Source organism: Doryrhamphus excisus, chromosome 1 (genome assembly GCF_030265055.1).
Source record: "Doryrhamphus excisus isolate RoL2022-K1 chromosome 1, RoL_Dexc_1.0, whole genome shotgun sequence".
In the NCBI taxonomy this organism is placed as follows: domain Eukaryota; kingdom Metazoa; phylum Chordata; class Actinopteri; order Syngnathiformes; family Syngnathidae; genus Doryrhamphus; species Doryrhamphus excisus.
In genome coordinates, this window is record NC_080466.1 from 16,546,574 (window position 1) to 16,566,484 (window position 19,911).

The 19,911-nt window shown below is 41.3% G+C and overlaps 2 protein-coding genes across 9 annotated transcripts in view; one reads left to right on the forward strand and one right to left on the reverse strand.

Moving 5' to 3' along the window:
* Window positions 1–260: 260 nt before the first annotated feature.
* LOC131100709 (MORN repeat-containing protein 4-like) overlaps window positions 261–19,911 on the reverse strand; it is a 71,925-nt gene continuing 52,274 nt past the window's right edge. For 7 of the 8 annotated variants that reach the window (XM_058046158.1, XM_058046162.1, XM_058046157.1 and 4 more), the window contains 4 exons: window positions 9,610–9,681; window positions 3,958–4,072; window positions 3,761–3,870; window positions 261–3,152 (listed from right to left, as the gene is read on the reverse strand). In XM_058046158.1, the coding sequence (XP_057902141.1) occupies window positions 3,010–3,152; window positions 3,761–3,870; window positions 3,958–4,072; window positions 9,610–9,676 (435 nt within the window). In that variant the 5' untranslated portion in view covers window positions 9,677–9,681 and the 3' untranslated portion in view covers window positions 261–3,009. Of the gene's footprint in view, window positions 3,153–3,760; window positions 3,871–3,957; window positions 4,073–9,609; window positions 9,682–11,657; window positions 12,093–19,911 lie in introns of those variants that run through there. The other variant, XM_058046155.1, reaches the window with a different exon arrangement.
* Window positions 14,867–19,911, forward strand: part of lcor (ligand dependent nuclear receptor corepressor) — a 70,444-nt gene continuing 65,399 nt past the window's right edge. Inside the window, exon 1 of the mRNA XM_058046153.1 lies at window positions 14,867–15,118. Within this exon, the coding sequence (XP_057902136.1) occupies window positions 15,022–15,118 (97 nt within the window). The 5' untranslated portion in view covers window positions 14,867–15,021. The remainder of the gene's footprint in view (window positions 15,119–19,911) is intronic.

The window sequence follows — 19,911 nt, forward strand, 5'->3', positions numbered from 1 at the left end:
CAAAGGAACACCTCCTACTCGTTTTCTGTATGTTTTTTTAAAGCATTTTTAAGCACAAAAATGAACTAAAATACAGAAAATAAGCTATCAAAGGGGGCCTATGATGCCTTACCGACCTATAAATGGTACCCATTGTATGGTCATATCACCTCGTACTTCGGTACGAGGCTCATTATTTAAAAAAAAAAAAAAACACAACAAAAAAATAACCCCCCCCCCCAAAAAAAAGAAAAAAAAAAAAAACAAACTGTATTATGGAAAGCAGGAAGTGAACAAATGTAACAGTTCGGTACGTGACAAAAAAAAAATAAAATGAATAAATAAAACTAAAAAAAAAGCAAAATTAATAAAATAAATAAAAAAAACTAAACTATATTAGGAAAACAGCAAGTGAACAAATGTAACAGTTACTGATTGTAAAAGTACCAGATGGAGGGGTAGGATTTAATAAGCGTTGCTTCTTCCTACTCCTTTTGGACATGTGGAACTGTGAACTGATTATGGGATGCATTCAATTGTAATCTGATGCATGTTCAAATGAAATAAAACCATTACCATTACCATTACCATTACCATATAGTTCTTATAATGTTAATGTGTTAAAAGCCAAAAATTTTAATTCATCAACTCCAATACCGTTAGCTAGCGGCACAAACCTGAACTAATTTTTAAGTACTCGCTAGTGTGACCAACCACAGCAGAGTGGGTGTGCCTGGAGGCGGGTTGTGGGTGGAATACATTAAAACAGACAGTTTTCGCAGAAAACCACAACATCCAAAGAAATCCAGCTGAAGAAGAACTATCAAGTTTTATGTGCTGGTTATCGCAATACAAAACACCCAAATGGTATTAGGTCCCATTTCAAAATATGAATCACAATTTATTATCAACTTCTATACCGTTGGTTGGGTTCACAGCTAGCGGCACAACTAGTCCTTCTAAGGATTCGTCTGACCAATCACAGCGGAGTGGGCGTGCCTGGAGGCTGGCTGTGGGTGGAATACGTTAAAGCAGACCGTTTTGGCCGGAAGCACGAAATCCAAAGTAATCCAGCTGGAATAGGTGTAGATTCTGTAATACTAGAAAGCCAAACAAAGAGCTTTCTATGCTCTAACTATGACTATAAGTATTCCATTTATTAATATTGAATCCGATATCACAGAAATTCAATTATAGCAATCGAGTCTGGAACCAATTAACGGCTATAAACGAGTGATGACTGTATTCCGTTAATAAAGAAAGAAAACCCACTTCACTTATCACGGTAACCACGATAAATGAGGGATTACGGTATAACTATGCTAGCAGCCAATTTGCACACATTAGCATAAACTCCCCCGAGCTAATCTTAGTTTATCCACTTCTTTTGTTCCGGGCAACAAAAAAAAGAAGAGATGCGTTTCCTGAAAATGAGCGACTGATCCGCCGAGCTCACAATTAGCGTGACACAACTCAGCTTAGGTGATCACAAAGATCCGGCAACTGTTTTATTTTCGCCGTTAGCAATGTAAAATGGACGATTCTGTGTTTTCACAGTCAAAGTGATGTGTGAGACATCTTTGTGCGTCACATGACAACATTTCAAGTGGCTTTTACGGTGCTTTTTAAAGGGTTTTGGTGAGTCTCTACTGTGTAACACACACACAACAAACAACAATACACACAAGTGGACCGACACATTGTTTTAAGTGCACGTGAAAATAACGACTAACAGCTAACAGCCAATTAAAATGCCCCCCCGGCCCCTCCCCCCTTCTCCAAATTAATGGCAGCTTCAGATAATCACATAGCTGACAATTGACTCTGTTTGCTATGAACACACACACACACACACCCGCGCGCGCACACACACACACATACACACACGAAGTGTGCACGTGTGACATGCAAGTTGCATGATGGTTGTGGCTCATCACACGCCTCGTTAGCTTCACAATACAAACACTCTTAGTGACTTCAACGCTTGAAGGATACACACAGATCAAAATGTGCTAGCGGGGGCTGGGCCTAAAATGGGCGGGGGGGTGGGGGGGTGTCCTAAAATAAAACCCAAACACCTTATCCAATCATAAGTGTTGCGCTTGATGACCTGGGATTATCGCTAGGATCTTATTTTGAAATAACACCTCTATCCACACTAACTAATTGCACTCATCATGTGATGATGCGCCCCCTCCCCCGTCCCCCCCGTCCCCCGTAAAGATAAGGACAAAGTCACACATCCTGGAGGAGCTGAGATGGGTCGGCACTGCGTGGTTGGCACTGAGGATGGCGGAGGGTGACGCTGATCTGAGATCGGAAGATGCTGAAAAGGGCACCGAGGGAATCGCAACGACGATTGGCTAACGGCCAGGCTAAGTCCCGCCTCCCTACACGACCTCGTGACTGGTCTGGTCTGGGCTGGCTTGCATCCGGAGCACCGATACGAGGTCAGACGTCGGCTTTGGTCATTTCAAGGTTGAAGGTTGATGTTAGCGTTAGCATTTTTATGGCTCGCTTAGGTGGTTGTCAGGCAGGAAGTTGACAGGAAGTTACAAGAGTCTAAAAAAAAAAAAACTACCGTGTCATCCAATGGTGTGAAGACCTCCACCAAGGTTAACCGACTACTTCCTGGATCCTTGACAAAATTGCACCAGCCGCAGAATCATGACAAAAACGACATCTTGTAACCATGGCAACCTTCGTTATTTTAGTTTGAAAGTCGAAACGTCGCACCAAGGGCATGTTTGCGTGTGATGTATCGTCCTTCCACGCTGAAATGGCGTCTGAATACACTTTAGAGTAGATGACTGGTCTCAGGTCAGTGGACCCGGGACCAGGTTAAGGTAAGCACCATTGTGTTTGGACCCAGCTGATCCAGAATCTGTGACTCTGTCCTCCATTTGACAAACAACAGGAAGAGAGGAAAAAAAAACAAAAAAACAACGTTAAACGGTACGCTTACAAGGCGGTCGTCATAGAAACAGACGAGATGGAGGCGTGTCCTTGAGGCTACTGCTGTCGTCTGGGTCACATGGCAAGGGCGCGGGCCTTGCTGGCGGCTGCCTGCGCCCTCTGGACCGCCCCCTGGCTACCTTCTCTCCTCGTCAGCTGGCCGCTCTCAAACACTCCCTCGTGGCCGCCGCCGCCGCCGTCCATGAACGTTAACAGTCCTGGACCGCACACAAAGAAATATTTGAAGGAACAACCTCTCACAGTTCAAATGCCTTAATATATACATTAATATATGAATACGGTCGAGTGGTTAGCGCGCAGACCTCACAGCTAGGAGACCAGGGTTCAATTCCACCCTCGGCTATCTCTGTGTGGAGTTTGCAAGTTTTCCCCACGCATGCGTGGGTTTTTTTCGGTTACTCCGGTTTTCTCCCACATTCCAAAAACATGCTAGGTTAATTGGCGACTCCAAATTGTCCATAGGTATGAATGTGAGTGTGAATGGTTGTTTGTCTATATGCGCCCTGTGATTGGCTGGCTGTGTTGTGTAAAAAGTTGACAAATTTCATTTTTAATGGGCCATAAAACAAAGAAAACATAAAACTGCTTTCATGGTTCGAGCAGATGATTCTCCAGTAAATGACAACTTCTCATAATATTCCCATTTTTACAATCTATAAGAACGTTTTGTTTGTGTGTGAGTGTGAATGGTTGTTTGTCTATATGTGCCCTGTGATTGGCTGGCCACCAGTTCAGGGTGTACCCCGCCTCTCGCTGCGACCCTCGAGAGGAAAAAGCGGTAGAAAATGAATGAAGAATGTCTTACCGTAGCCTTCCACACATCCGCTTTTAAAATCGCCCTCGAATCTCATCCCATCGAAACGAGCGAAGACGCCAACACCTTGAAACTTCCCCTGCACAAACTCGCCCTCATACCTGACAAGATAAACAACAGAATTACATAATTTGAATACAAACGATTACACTCTGTATAGTTGAAAAATGACATGAGGTGGATCAGACCGGGATCCGTCGGCGAAGACCAGCACGCCACAGCCGTGGAAGAGTCCGTTCTCAAACTGTCCCGTGTAGCACGTCCCGTCGCTGAACGTCAGCTGACCCCGGCCGTGACGGAGCCCTGCGACAGATGAAAGCGCCGCATTTAAAACGTCAGGGAGTCACCCAGTCCCCGGCTTACGTACGGGGAAAGTGACGGCAGGCTGAGAGTAGAGCGGGAGGCCCCTGAGGCTTGTAGCGTCAAGCTAAAAGCTCCACAGAGATGAAACCAAAAGCAGAGAAGAAGAAAATAGGCGCAGAGGAAACGACGAATGAATGGGAAATGAAAGCGAATGCGATGCCTATGATCAAGACACCATTCACGTTAAAACGCTCTTTTCTTCCGTCACCTGAGTTTATTTTTAGACACACGCTCACAAACCTCTTTTAAACGCTCTCTCTCTCTCCTGCTAACTGCGAGGAGGAATTGTAGTTTTTGTTTTTATTTGTTTGTGTCAGACTGACACCTCCTGTCATGGTGGTCTCCAAGCTGACAGCGCTGACAGAAAGTCTGCGCCGTCCCCGTGGTCCATTGCTGACAAAACCACTTTGTCGCGTCTCTCGTGTGCACTCGAGCTAAGCTAACGGAAGCCTTCAATACGACTCCACAGAGAACATCAATGTGTCCTTCTAGGATACTCCAGTCTAATTCTTTAGTAGTTACATTGGCAGCAAATCTTTACGTTAAAAACTTTCACATTTCCATTAGATGGAGTCATAAAACGTTAAAAAATATTCAAATGTTTTCATTGCCGTGCTCCACCGGCAAACTGTAGGGTCCCAAAAAAAGCAGTCTGGTATGGATCTGGATAAATATGAACATGACAACAAGGAAAATGGCGGATACAACCCACAATAGCAAGAGATACGGGGAAAAAAGTTTGTTTACAAACAACTGCTTTTCTTATACAACAGAATAATGCAAACAGTGAATTAGTCCATATTGAATACAGGAAGTGAACAAATGTATTACCAACTAATGTGAGGAGGGGGTAGGATTAAATTAGCTTTGCTTGCTAAACACTATGCATGTTCAAAATAAATGAACCGTAACCATAAAACAGTAATGCAACAAGTTCTGCGGTACTATGGTACACATTATGTCATTGGATGCTCATATCACCTAAAATTAAAATTAAAATTAAAATTAAAATTAAAATTAAAATTAAAATTAAAATTAAAATTAAAATTAAAATTAAAATTAAAATTAAAATTAAAATTAAAATTAAAATTAAAATTAAAATTAAAATTAAAATTAAAATTGTACACATTATGTCATTGGATGGTCATATCACCTCGTACTTCGGTACGTGACCAAAAAAAATAAAATTAAATGAATAAATAAAACTAAAAAAAGCTAAATTAATAAAATAGATTTTTCAAAAACGAAACTATATTAGGAAAACAGCAAGTGAACAAATGTAACAGTTACTGATTGTAAAAGTACCAGATGGAGGGGTAGGATTTAATAAGCTTTGCTTCTTCCTACTCCTTTTGGACATGTGGAACTGTGAACTGATTATGGGATGCACTCAATTAATCTGATGCATGTTCAAATGAAATAAAACCATTACCATTACCATTACTAACAACTAAGGCACAAAAATCTATTGTACAGGACTTGTAGTTATTCATTAGTTCCGACTATAATTTTGTGTACCTTATTGTAACGTGTTACCAATGCACCTATTCCGATAAAACCACTAACAATGCTCTGTTTACATATAATGTGACACGCATATTTACCAAGCTACAGCGACATTGTTATTATTAACATTGTTACGCCAAAGAACTATGTTACCGGCGCATTGACACTTTGCCACGCCACGACAGCTGCTGTGTTTTTGTTTTTTAGCTTGGAAAAAATCAGGTGTAGCGTTCCTTTGTATGTTGCTCAGTGACATCAACGTGCCCAGGAAGGAAGTTCATTTACAGTAAGCATCAAAGTCTCCCGTTTACTTTCATATCAACATCATCCATGTAGACTTTGTACATGCACACTGAAATTTTATTTATTTTTGTCTTTTTCTAGCGAGCCCCCTCATGGGCAGGGTTGAAGAGGTTAAGACAGCTACTGCACATATTGTCTTTGAATATTCCACGTTCCATCATCTTTTAATAATACACAGTATCTGAATATTCCCAGCGGGATGGAGACAAACGAGCACTTCTCGCCATCCAGGAACGAGGCTGATAATTGGCTGCCGGTTGCTTGCACTATCTCTAAGTGAAGAAGGTGATTTAGTGGTGTTTAGGGGCGGATCGAGAAAGGGTAGGTTTGGTTTGGGGGGGGTGGGATGGTGTGTGTGTGTGTGTGGGGGGGGGTGCTTTATAGTGCAAGGCCGACGAGTGAGTTTGCTAATGGTGAAGTAAATTAACGCTCCATCTGTCAGAGCTGCTCAAAGTGCTGCTAGCTCTCTAATCTCAGCGGGCGATCTGGACGAGAGATTTGGCAAAACTAAGTCAGGTCTTTCCTCGTCTGAAGCACCCATATGAATGTTCTAGTACTGTACGCGTGTGTGTGGAGACAATTGAACTATTTTAATGAAGCCAGTAGGACACCACACAAAGAAATGTGTCCCACTTTTACTGAAGATGTTTAATTGAACTAGCAGTAGAAGTATTAAAAAATATTTCCACCAAGCGCTCCAGCAATGGAGGACATCTTTCTTCTTCTTGTGGTTTTGTCCCATTCTGAAAGCCATCTTTTTTTTTGTCCACCAATCAACACGCTTGAAGCAGTCTAGTGCTGATCAAAAAGTGCTATGGTACAGCATTATTTTGGTGCCAAAAGTGGTGGCCAAAATCTGGCCTTAGGGCCATTTGTAGCATATTTTAAAAAAGATAACATCAAGCACGGCCTGGGAGAAAACCGGAGTACCCGGAGAAATGGTATTGCTAACACAATATTTATGAATTCATTCATTTTCTACCGCTTATCCTCATCAGGGTCGTTGTTTACCACGTTCAAACATGATTAGAGCCCTCTAGACATGAAATAACACCCCTATATTTATATTCATTCATTCATTTTCTACCGCTTACGCTCACAAGGGTCATGGGGGGTGCTGGAGCCTATCCCATGTCTTTGGGGCGAGAGGCAGGGTATACCCTGGACTGGTGGCCAGCCAACCACAGGGCACATATAGACAAACAACCATTCACACTCACATTCATACCTATGGACAATTTGGAGTCGCCAATTAACCTAGCATGTTTTTGGAATGTGGGAGGAAACCGGAGTACCCAGAGAAATGGTATTGCTAACACAATATTTATTAATTCATTAATTTTCTACCGCTTATCCTCATCAGGGTTGTTGTGTACCACCTTCAAACATGATTAGAGCCCTCTGGAAATGAAATAACACCCCTATATTTATATTCATTCATTCATTCATTTTCTACCGCTTACGCTCACAAGGGTCATGGGGGTGCTGGAGCCTATCCCGAGAGGCAGGGTACACACTGGACTGGTGGCCAGCCAATCACAGGGCACATATAGACAAACAACCATTCACACTCACATTCATACCTATGGACAATTTGGAGTCACCAATTAATCAAGCATGTTTTTGGAATGTGGGAGGAACCCGGAGAATATTTAAATCCCACACAGAGATGCCCAAGTGGAGAATCGAACACAACAAACATAAGCGTGAAGAAAATGCCCCCCCCCCACACACACATATGTCCGTCGGCGGAAAGCATGTGGAAACCTCTGTAGTCTACTGTCAATGGAAGCAGGCTTGGTGCAAACTGGGCTTCAGTGACAGATTATCCGCCAACGATTACACAGAAGGGACAGTAATTTCCTCAGGTCAGATTTGATCTGTCCAGACAGACTCTAATCTGTCATCCAGAGCCTTGTCAGCGCCTTGCAACAATCTCAAAAGTCTGCCCGTCCACCGACACGCTAATGCTAAACGCCGTTAAATGTCTTCCGGCTGTTGTGGATGGTCCCGACCCACTTCCTGTAACGTGATCACCTCGTGAACATCTCAGACCGACACGGTGCTGAATTATTCAACACCACAAGTACGACGGACCCGACACGCACCTACATGTTTGTGCATAAACGTTCCGTGACCCCCACCCCTCGGAATCAACTAGAGCTGTTAAAATCAATGGGAGTTGAACTGAAATTTCTCATCCAAACAACCATTCATTCATTCATTCATTCATTTTCTACCGCTTATCCTCACGAGGGTCGCAGGGGTGCTGGAGCCTATCCCAGCTGTCTTCGGGCGAGAGGCGGGGTACACCCAGGACTGGTGGCCAGCCAATCACAGGGCACATATAGACAAACAACCATTCACACTCACATTCATACCTATGGACAATTTGGAGTCGCTAATTAACCTAGCATGTTTTTGGAATGTGGGAGGAAACCGGAGTACCCGGAGAAAACCCACGCATGCACGGGGAGAACATGCAAACTCCACACAGAGATGGCCGAGGGTGGAATTAGACTCGGGTCTCCTAGCTGTGAGGCCTGCGTGCTAACCACTCGGCCGCCGTGCAGCTATATAGATCGTAATTATTATTATTATTCATTCATTTTCTACCGCTTTTTCCTCACGAGGGTCGCAGGGGTGCTGGAGCCTATCCCAGCTGTCTTGGTGCGAGAGGCGGGGTACACCCTGGACTGGTCGCCAGCCAATCACAGGGCACATATAGACAAACAACCATTCACACTCACATTCATACCTATGGACAATTTGGAGTGGCCAATTAACCTAGCATGTTTTTGGAATGTGGGAGGAAACCGGAGTACCCGGAGAAAACCCACGCATGCACGGGGAGAACATGCAAACTCCACACAGAGATGGCCGAGGGTGGAATCGAACCCTGGTCCTCCTAGCGGTGAGGTCTGCGCGCTAACCACTCGACCGCCGTGCCGCCACCTTTATTCATTGTATTTTATTTTTACTTTTCATTTTTCTAGTCTTTGGAACTTTGGAAACTCTGTTTATAAAATGTGCTATATAAATAAAGTGGATTGGATTGGATTTGAGTCATTTTCTAAACATCGTGCACTAACAGTGTAATAATCAGCAGCCAAACCAGTCCAACAGTTTTTCCCTTGTTTATTGTGTAACGAGCATATGCTTCCCCCTCGCTGCCTCGCGCCATGGCGGGTGCCCAACTTTGCCACTGTGTTTAACCTTGCCCTAAAGGTTGTCAAAGTGTTTTTGTGGAACTGAAAATATGGGCTGAGGTGGTGTGATAGCGCGTCTCGGCGGGCAGCAGATGGTGCGTGCTCGACGCTTGGCATATTCCACCTTCACACCTTTTCACGGCATTGAGCTTCATTTAAAAGTCAACTGGAGACCCCGGGGGCTGTGCAGTGGATCTGATTCCGTAGTGCAGATGCACCTAATGAAGTGGCCGGTGATGGATGTCCATGTGTGCACTTTAAAAAAAACACTTCCTCCAGTGACATGGCCTCGTCCTGTTTGTCGCTTTGTGTTCGCCTCGGCTGAGATCAACATCAAATGCATGGAACAAACACAAACCGACATGCATGGAAGTCTCCATCATGCATGTGGGCATGATGATGTTCATCATCATGCATGTAGCAACACGTGTGCCGTGCATGCAAATGGCGCCCTCTTGCCTTCTCGCCATTCCCCGTGGTATTCCTCGCCGTTGGAGTATTTGAAGGAACCTCGTGTCAGGGTCATGGGTCCTGCACACACACACACACACACACACACACACACAGGTTTAGCATCAACGTGTTGATCAAGTGTTCATCTCTACATATGCGGCACACAACCTTGAGCTAAGCAGTGCTCTATTGTTTAGTTGCTACTGAATACCCTTCAATGTAAACTGTGACACGGTCCTTGTTTATTTACAACGTTTCATGGTCCCAACGCACTCGACAACGTCGTCCCAACGACAACGAGAGCTACAGGTAGTTAAGTACTCTCAACGGATGAACACCAAGATGGACGAATAGACGTGCAAGGACAACGTCACTTTTGTTCCTGTCATTGTGTCTCCTAAATGCAACACATATTCAAGTAGAGTGAAGTGAAATTACGCATTGAAATGCTCAGAAAGTGGAGTGATGCCGACCAACATTGGTCGTATATTTGGTCTAAGCAATGAGAAAGATATGAAGGATATAGATGTATGGAACCTGTAAAAGGGCCTGCTCCCATGAGATGGACAGTGATGGTTTAGCAGCAACGTGTTCTGAAACGTTCTCCTCTCAATAAGCCTGTTTCTCCGTCTCTTGCAACAACCCTTCCAGTGTGCAAGACAACCACAGGGGCGTTTTATTATGGTAATGGTCATGGTTTAATTTCATTTAAACATGCATCAGATTACAATTGAATGCATCCCATAATCAGTTCACAGTTCCACATGTCCAAAAGGAGTAGGAAGAAGCAAAGCTTATTAAATCCTACCCCACCATCTGGTACTTTTACAATCAGTAACTGTTACATTTGTTCACTTCCTGCTTTCCATAATACAGTTAAAAGTTTTTTTTTTGTTTTTAAATTTTTTTTTTTTTTTAAATGTACCTCGTACTGAAGTACAAGGTGATATGACCATCCAATGACATAATGGGTACCATAGTAAGTGTCAATATAGTGATATATATAGCACATCATGACTGGTTCAAGACTCTTCGTCCTTGTATTTAGCAAACATCAACTGCTTGTATTGTTTCTTGAATTGGCTCATCGTTGTGCATTGTTTGAGGTCCTTACTCAATCCATTCCATAGTTTGATTCCACATACTGAAATGCTATGGCTTTTTAACGTAGTCCTAGCATAGAAGTGTTTCAAATGTACTTCTTCCCTGAGATCATATTTCTCCTCTCTTGTAGAGAAGTATTGGATGACATTTTTAGCTAATTGGTTATTTTTAGCCTTATGCATTATTTTAGCTGTTTGAAGATGAACTATATCAGCAAGTTGAAGTATTTGTGATTTTAGAAATAAGGAGCTAGTATGTTCTCTGTAGGCGGCATTATGAGATATATATATATATATATATATATATATATATATATATATATATATATATCCACACAATAAGTAAGATATGGTCGAACCAGAGAGCAATAAAGAGTGTGGAGTGATTTCTGATTGAGAACAAATTTTGCTTTGTTCAAGCAAAAACTGTATTACAGTTTCATTTAATCAATTTGTATTGAGTGCCTTAGTTGTTCATTTAGCTGTATCGAGAAGCTGATTTTTTAAATAAATTCAGTATTTTTACAAATTTCATCTATGTTTTGGAATCTAACTACTGTACTACTGTATCACATAATTAGCATATCCAGTAGTTACTGTGAGTAAGATATTTGTCTTGTTTTGTTGTTCCCCTTTGTTGCTGAAGCTCTATTTGTGTGACAATACAAGTATGGTAAAACGCTTCTTTTTTAGCTCAAAAAATGACACCTGCCGGAACCTACTACTGCATTAATATTAAAACTTACTAATCTATGCGTGAAAAGCAGGTTTATTAGACGGTATTGTTCGTTAAATGCCATCAGACTGATTACGAGATGAGGAGGGGAGTTTTCCTCCATTTAATGTTGCCACAGTAACGGCGCTCTAATCCCTTTCATCCTACCGGCATGACGCTGCCAGCCGCGGAATCAAACTCACGCACAACGCACAGAAACAAAATCAACGCTTTACCTGTTTAGATAAACAGCGGCTCGGTGTCTATCATCTACATCGCTGAATCAGAGCGCCGACAGGTGCCAGAAATCATCAGCTGTTAGCGGCGAAAAATTAGCCTTTTCCGTAGCCACTACTTTCCCGGAAGTCCCGCCAAACGTGTCTCCAAGATGACGCAATCCGATTGGTTCACAGGAGTATACGGATATTCAAGATCTCCTCCTATTGGCTGATGTGTATTTGCCGCCCAACCCCTCCGTGGGCGACATCTTTGTGGAGGGCAGCGGGTTCAACGACTTAATTAGCCGGAGTGCTCCTCTCTTAAAACGTTTGCCCTTGCAGTTTTTATGTGCTGCCCAGCGCCTCTGCAGGATTAGAAAGGACCAGAGAGGTTTGCCTTTTAATGACACGTTGCCATTTCATGTTTCAATTTGGTGATTAGGCCCGCGTTTTTTGGTGAGCTTTATGGAAGTTGATTTACGCGCTGGGGCAGCTGCGGTGAGCTGGTGACGGTTTGTTAAATGACAAGATGGGCTCCTACGTTCAAAGCTGCAATTCACTAAAAAAGCTGACGAGGAGGAAAAGCAGCCAAGGTGACCCAAATTAAACGCATATACTGACTTCCCGGGCATTGATTAAAGCAAGCCGGTGATGTGTATGATGTCCATTTGTCCACACAATCACACATCATGCATTAGCGAAGTAATGAATAGAAAAACATCCACATTATATCACTTTACTAATATGCCATGCATGAAAATGTTGGCTCTCGGTGCTTACTGTTGGATAAATGAAAATGGGTCACAGTTGATGACCGTGCCGTCCCTGAACTCTTTGTTCCCAAATGTGACTAAAGAAACACTAAAGAAACAAGTGATGGTGAGTTTGAATTTAATGTGATTATAGCCACATTAAGCCATTAACAAAAGGGATGCCTAATCCGTTAAAGGAGAAGTTAGTAATACTTTAATTGGCTAAATGACGACATTAGCGTGGATGTCATACTCTCTGGCGGAGAAAAATGAAATGGAAAATTAAAAAAAGCGAGTTTCCTGCTGCTGGCCACGGAAGGGAGACTGTGGGCAGTAGGAGAACAGACAACAACAAGGAATGCTAACATTAGCGTGCTCAAGCAAGGAGCGTTGTGCTGTACGGGTTTATGTCATGACATAAAGTAGCACGATGGCGATGCATCTACATCGTGGACGGTCAAGGTCAACGGCCACATCCAGAAAAATTGAAGAATGGGGATTAAAAATGCTAAAAGCAATCCAATCTGGGCCCGTATTTATGCTAAGCTATCTGAACAAAACATCCACTGACAACGCATGTTAGTGTGATATTTAATAATATTGTTATTAATACTTCCTTTTTATAATACGCAGAAAATACCCCCTTTGGATACCATGTCGACTAAAAATAGTATCTGATTGCGTTACCTACTTCTAAAATCCTTATTTCTAAAATCACAAATACTTCAACTTGCTGATATAGTTCATCTTCAAACAGCAAAAATAATGCATAAAGCTAAAAATAACCAATTAGCTAAAAATGTCATCCAATACTTCTCTACAAGAGAGGAGAAATATGATCTCAGGGAAGAAGTACATTTGAAACACTTCTATGCTAGGACTACGTTAAAAAGCCATAGCATTTCAGTATGTGGAATCAAACTATGGAATGGATTGAGTAAGGACCTCAAACAATGCACAACGATGAGCCAATTCAAGAAACAATACAAGCAGTTGATGTTTGCTAAATACAAGGATGAAGAGTCTTGAACCAGTCATGATGTGCTATATATATCACTATATTGACACTTACTATGGTACCCATTATGTCATTGGATGCTCATATCACCTCGTACTTCGGTATGTGACCCAAAATTAAAATAAATAAATATAAAAAATGAATACTAAATAAATAAATAAATAATATATGGTATTTTTAATTTAAAAAAAAATTAAATTATATTAGGAAAGCAGAAAGTGAACAAATGAAACGGTTACTGATTGTAAAAGTACCAGATGGAGGGGTAGGATTTAATAAGCTTTGCTTCTTCCTACTCCTTTTGGACATGTGGAACTGTGAACTGATTATGGGATGCATTCAATTGTAATCTGATGCATGTTCAAATGAAATAAAACCATTACCATTACCATACTAGCCACAATACAATAAAAATCTTTGAAGAGGGATGCATTGGCGACTCAAGTCTCTGTGAAGAATGGGTAGTAGTTCTCAGTACGTGGCCAAAAATAAAATAAAATAAAATAAAATAAAATAAATCAATAAACAAACAAACAAACAGATAAATACATAAATATATAGAATTTTTAATTGAAAAAATAAAAATAAAAGAACACAAATTATATTAGGAAAGCAGGAAGTGAACAAATGTAACAATTGCTGATTGTAAAAGTACCAGATGGAGGGGTAGGATTTAATAAGCTTTGCTTCTTCCTACTCCTTTTGGACATGTGGAACTGTGAACTGATTATGGGATGCATTCAATTGTAATCTGATGCATATTCAAATGAAATAAAACCATTACCATTATGACAATGCTGTAATCTATACTAGCTCTACTATTGTTGTGTGTTTCCCAAACTTTTCAAATCTGAAATTGAATAAACATGGCATAAAATAGATTAACATACTGTATATAGTACTACTCACTAAGAGCAGAGCAACATGAATGAAACAGCTTCCAACCCAATAAAAATTGAATTTATCCAACTCCATCATTTGCATACGTATATGGCTAGATTAAAAGAATATTAATAACTGTGCAATTGATTTTTTTTTTTGCATTGATGTACGATAGTAGGGACATATGGATCGGTACTGTAATGTTCAGGAAGCACAAGGCTCCTTGCGGGGATTATTCGGACATTGCGGAATAGCCATCAAAACCCACATAAAAACATCCAAAACAAAACCTCTTTGTATGCAAACTACAGCTTATTTACATCCTGTGCGTGTGCATGTGAACAATGCGTTGTCTTTATGTGCATGTTTAAATCCCCACCCCTCCCTGCACCTTCGCCCTTTGACACACATTGGGCCCTCTAAGCCAGGCCACATTTGGTGCACGCCGCCATGTGCTGCACACACACAACATTAAAAAAAAAGAGAGACAAACATCCCTGAGGACGACCAATGGGAGTAGAGAGATGCAGGGGGGTGGGTGGGGGGTGAGGAAGGGGGGTGGGTGGGACGAGAGAGAGAGCTATAGAAAGGGGGATGCTGCAGTCCCGTCCCCTCATATCCCACTCCACCCTTACAATAAAAAAAAAGCAAGCAAGCAGCAGCACGGGTGACGCGCGCGCGGGGAAGCACCCAGCAGTATGTGCGCGCCCACGGGAGGGGCCGACAGAAAATGGCGAGTCTGTGCAAACGGCAGCAATGCACGATAGAGAGGCGCGGCTTTCGGCAGGAACTTGACTCCTGGAGGCACAAACTCATTCACTGTGTAGGTAAGCTCGCTTGGAATTGTGCGTGAGTGTGTGTGTGTGTGTGTGTGTGTGTGGAATGGAAGCTGTGCACCAGCTGGGAAAAATCCATCCTCTGTCCTTCCGTGGAGCTGTCATTTTCCTATATATGTTGCTGTTGGCCTCCGGCCGGACACATCCAGTAATTCTCGATAAGTGTGGGGATTTTACGTGTCTCGCATTTGTGGTTCGCTTGTTGTGAAAAAATGATATAAAAGTGCATTGCGGGTTTTTTTACTAAATGTAAATACGTTAAAATTCATGACATGTTTATTTATTGTAAGCAGCGGGCGTCACGTGGTCTCCGGGAGCCGCGCTTCAGCCAATCAGAGCCGCCGTACCCGAGTGCGCGTCCCCGGCCAGGCTTTTTTGGTGGTGGAGGGGGAAGGGGGAGGTGCGCGCGGCCGATTTCCAAACATGATCCCCCCCACTCCCCCCCCCCCCCCCCGCCTTCTATTCCTCCTCCTCTTCCTCCTATGGAAATGATCTTTTGGTAGTGCGCATTGCTGCATTGGGAGAAATTATCAGAGATCATTCAGTGTTTTAATAAAAGGGGAGGGGCTCCTGTACATTGTTGATGTTTTGCGATGGCGAAGGAGGTCCTTGTTGGAATGATGTGATGTTGTGATGATGGACTTTTAAAACTGTTTTTTTCCTGTGTGGCTGTTCTCTGGCAAAATCACAGCCTTTTCCGGCTAAATTGACAAATCCCAACTCTTATTGAGTATCTATTTGGTTGTGCTTTTTGGTAATGGTAATGGTTTTTATGTCATTTGAACATGCATCAGATTACAATTGAGTGCATCACATAATCAGTTCACAGTTCCACATGTCCAAAAGGAGTAGGAAGAAGCAAAGCTTATTAAATCCTACCCCTCCATCTGGTACTTTTACAATCAGTAACTGTTACATTTGTTCACTTCTTGCTTTCCGAATATAATTATATATTTTTTACTTTATTGTATTAATTTATTTGATGAATTTTTAAAATTCAATTTAATTTAATTTAATTTTATTTAATTTAATGTTAATTTTAATATTAAATATGCGTGTCACATTATATGTAAACAGAGCATTGTTAGTGGTTTTATCGGAATAGGTGCATTGGTAACACTTTACAATATGGTACGGAAAATTACAGTATTTATTGAGGAACTAATGAAGAACTAGAACTCCTGTACGATAGATTTTTGTGCCTCAGTCGTTAGTAATGGTAATGGTAATGGTTTTATTTCATTTGAACATGCATCAGATTACAATTGAATGCATCACATAATCAGTTCACAGTTCCACATGTCCAAAAGGAGTAGGAAGAAGCAAAGCTTATTAAATCCTACCCCTCCCTCTGGTACTTTTACAATCAGTAACTGTTACATTTGTTCACTTGCTGTTTTCCTAATATAGTTTAGTTTTTTTTTAATTTATTGTATTAATTTTGCTTTTTTTTGTTTTATTTATTCATTTAATTTTTTGTTGTCACGTACCGAAGTAGGAGGTGATATGAGCATCCAATGACATAATGGGTACCATATTAAGTGTCAATATAGTGATATATATAGCACATCATGACTGGTTCAATACTCTTCATCCTTGTATTTAGCAAACATCAACTGCTTGTATTGTTTCTTGAATTTACTCATCGTTGTGCGTTTTGGTCAGAATATTCACCGGTTGGGTGTAATGGTGCATATGTTTGAATTTTTCAGTATGGAACATTTGCTATTTCCCACATGATACATATTAAGCGAGCGACAGGAAGTGTTTGTCCGCTTGGTAAACAAATGCAGTGCATATAATAGTACCAAGGAGAAAGCGGAGCTTGAAAACCTTCAAGTCTCAGCCTTCCCGGTGAAGTAGTGGATAAGATAAAAGCAGTGTGATACCGTTGTTCAGTAGAGTTGGGGAACATGTTCCAAGCTGGAATTATGAATACAAGAAAGTAAAAAAATACTGCATAACGTGACTAATAATGGAATCTGCTGCATCGTTTGTCGTACATTACTAAAAATAAACTTATTTAGGGTTGCGGCTATTGACTATTTCCGTAGTCGATGACAAGCAATGTACCAGAGAAGAGACAAAAATGGTCATCACTCTTTTCCAAAGTCAAAGCTGACGTGTGCGAATATTTTGTTTTGCCAAAACACAAAGATAACAGGTCTGCTTTCATGGATGACTAAGGAAGTACAAATGTTTACATTTTGAAAAAAACTATTATTTGAATACCAAAATGTTGTCGTTTAATTGGATAATATTTGTTTCAGCATTCAAATTATTATATAAGTTTTTTTTTTTTTTTTTTTAGAATTTTACAATATGAATGCGGAAATATGAGAAAAAAATGTTGCAATTATGAGAAAATATTGCAATGTTACAAGAACAAAGTCAGAATAGGAGAAAAATAGAAAGCATTTTCTACCGCTTATCCTCACAAGGGTCGCGAGGGTTGCTGGAGCCTATCCCAGCTGTCTTCAGGCGAGAAAGGCGGGGTACACCCTGGACTGGTGGCCAGCCAATCACAGGGCACATATAGACAAACAACCATTCACACTCACATTCATACCTATGGACAATTTGGAGTCGCCAATTAACCTAGCATGTTTTTTTTTTGAATATATATATTTTAATGAGAAATAAATTGTAATTGTACAAGATGAAAGTTGTAGTTAATTTTAGGAAAAATAGCTACACTTTTGACAGGAAAAGTCATGATTTTTATGAGGAAAAATACTGCAACTTTCCGAGAAAACATCAGACTAATGCTACAAAATAAATTATAGAAATTTTTAAAATGAAAGTCATATCGTTATGAGAAAAAAATGGGAATTTAAAGCAAAACTCCTAATTTTACAACAGCAAAGTATGAATATAATAAGGAACGTCAGTAATTTACAAACAAAAAGTTCTTGTTGATTGTGAAAATGGGAATATTATGAGAAGTTCTATTTACTGGAGAATCATATCTTAGAACCATGAAAGCAGTTTTATGTTTTCTTTGTTTTATGGCCCATTAAATATGAAATTTGTCAACTTTTTACACAACAGGGTGAGAAAAGGCTTTCAATTTCATTCTCATGTCTTGGGATGACAGAATTCCCTTTCACACAGGAAGCATTACCGGCGTCTGTCACATCATTCCTGGTTGGTGGCATTCAAACGGAGCATCCAACCGTCATAAAAAAAAACCCAAAAACTCTTTTGTCTGCAAGGAACGAGCGATGCGCTTTTATTTTGGAATCCTCCGACACCCTCCCCCCGCCGCTCCCGGCCCCCGAGGCCTCCATTTCTGCCGTATTTCATTAGCTGACGTTTAATCTGGTTACATCCAGCGAGCTCGATATTATGTCAAGATTATCATCCACTCCGCCTCTGATCTCTCCACCTCGCCTCCCTAATCCGCCTTTTACCAAACGTTGCGGCGGCGGTGGCGGCGGAGGCCTGAGTGTTTTGCGGCACTTTTGGATGCATCTCCAGTGTCCAGATGTTGTGCGTTGACCTGTCACCTACTTAGCGCTCTAATGAGGGCGGCCGCCTGCTTCCATGCTGCTTTTTAGCAAGGGACGCTGCTCATGATGAGGCTGAGGAAGAAAGGAGAGGATGGTCTCCTCCATGTTTCTGTCGGACATGTCAACATGACATCTTTTTTACTTCACCTCAGCGCTTGTTCCTGGAATATTCTAACACAACAACTACTGCTTTCACGATATCTTTGCATATGAAAGTATTTTGCACCAATTTCATTCCCAAAATCATGTACTGTATGTTCATTTTGATGCGAGTTAGTAAACCTTGCAAGGCGTTACGTCCTTTTGTGTGTCAGTAGCTTTAATGCTAATGAGGTGTGTTCATCTCCGACAGTGTGTGTCTCTCCAAGAAGCACTACTGTGAATTTGGACCACAAGTTTTACCATTATTAGAGCCCTGTCCATATAAAATAACACCCCTATAGTCACCTTCACACTTGTATTATCCAATATAACAATGGGTACTATGGGTACTATGGTACCCATTATGTCATTGGATGGTCATATCACCTCGTACTTCGGTACGTGAAAATTTTTTTTTTAATTAATTAAAAAAAAACTTAATTTAAAAACTTAAAAACTTAAAAACTTTAAAATTAAAAAACTTAAAAATTTAAAAACTTGAAAATTTTTAATTTCTGCTGTCAGCCACTCTCTAGAAGTATCTAGAACCTATCATCGTTGCTGCTCATAAATCGGCTGTACGGAAACACAATCTTGCTCGCTATTTGGCGATCCTCCATCGTTGATGTGATAGGAGTCACTTGAACAGTGTTGCTGTTGTTGACTTCCTTACACTTCCTGCTTCAAATGACCCAAATTTTGATTAATTTCCTCTAATGTGGCCCAGTTTGGATATGTGAAAAACAATCATGCATTCTTCCCAAATGAAGCTTCCATCATAAGGAATGTTTAATGTTGTGTATGTTAGCCTTGTGTGGTGTGCATGCAGGTTGTTATATGGACACAGAATCCTAATAAAAATCCAAAAACTAGCAACAGCGTAAATGGAGTCCAGTGAACCGTGCGGTCATCCGCGTGCACGCTGCTCCCATCGACTTTGCGGACGTGCGCAGCGGCTCTTAAGGGCGAGCGTTTATCAGTTGAGATTGAAGTCTGACATGTTTGTTTGTTGGAGGGCTAATTAGCGGCGAGGCGGCGGGGAAGTGCGGCATCACGTGGAGCGCCGCTCTACTGAAGCATCTTCTTCTTCTTGCGAGGAGGCTAACGACTCTCTGCCTCCATGTTGACTTG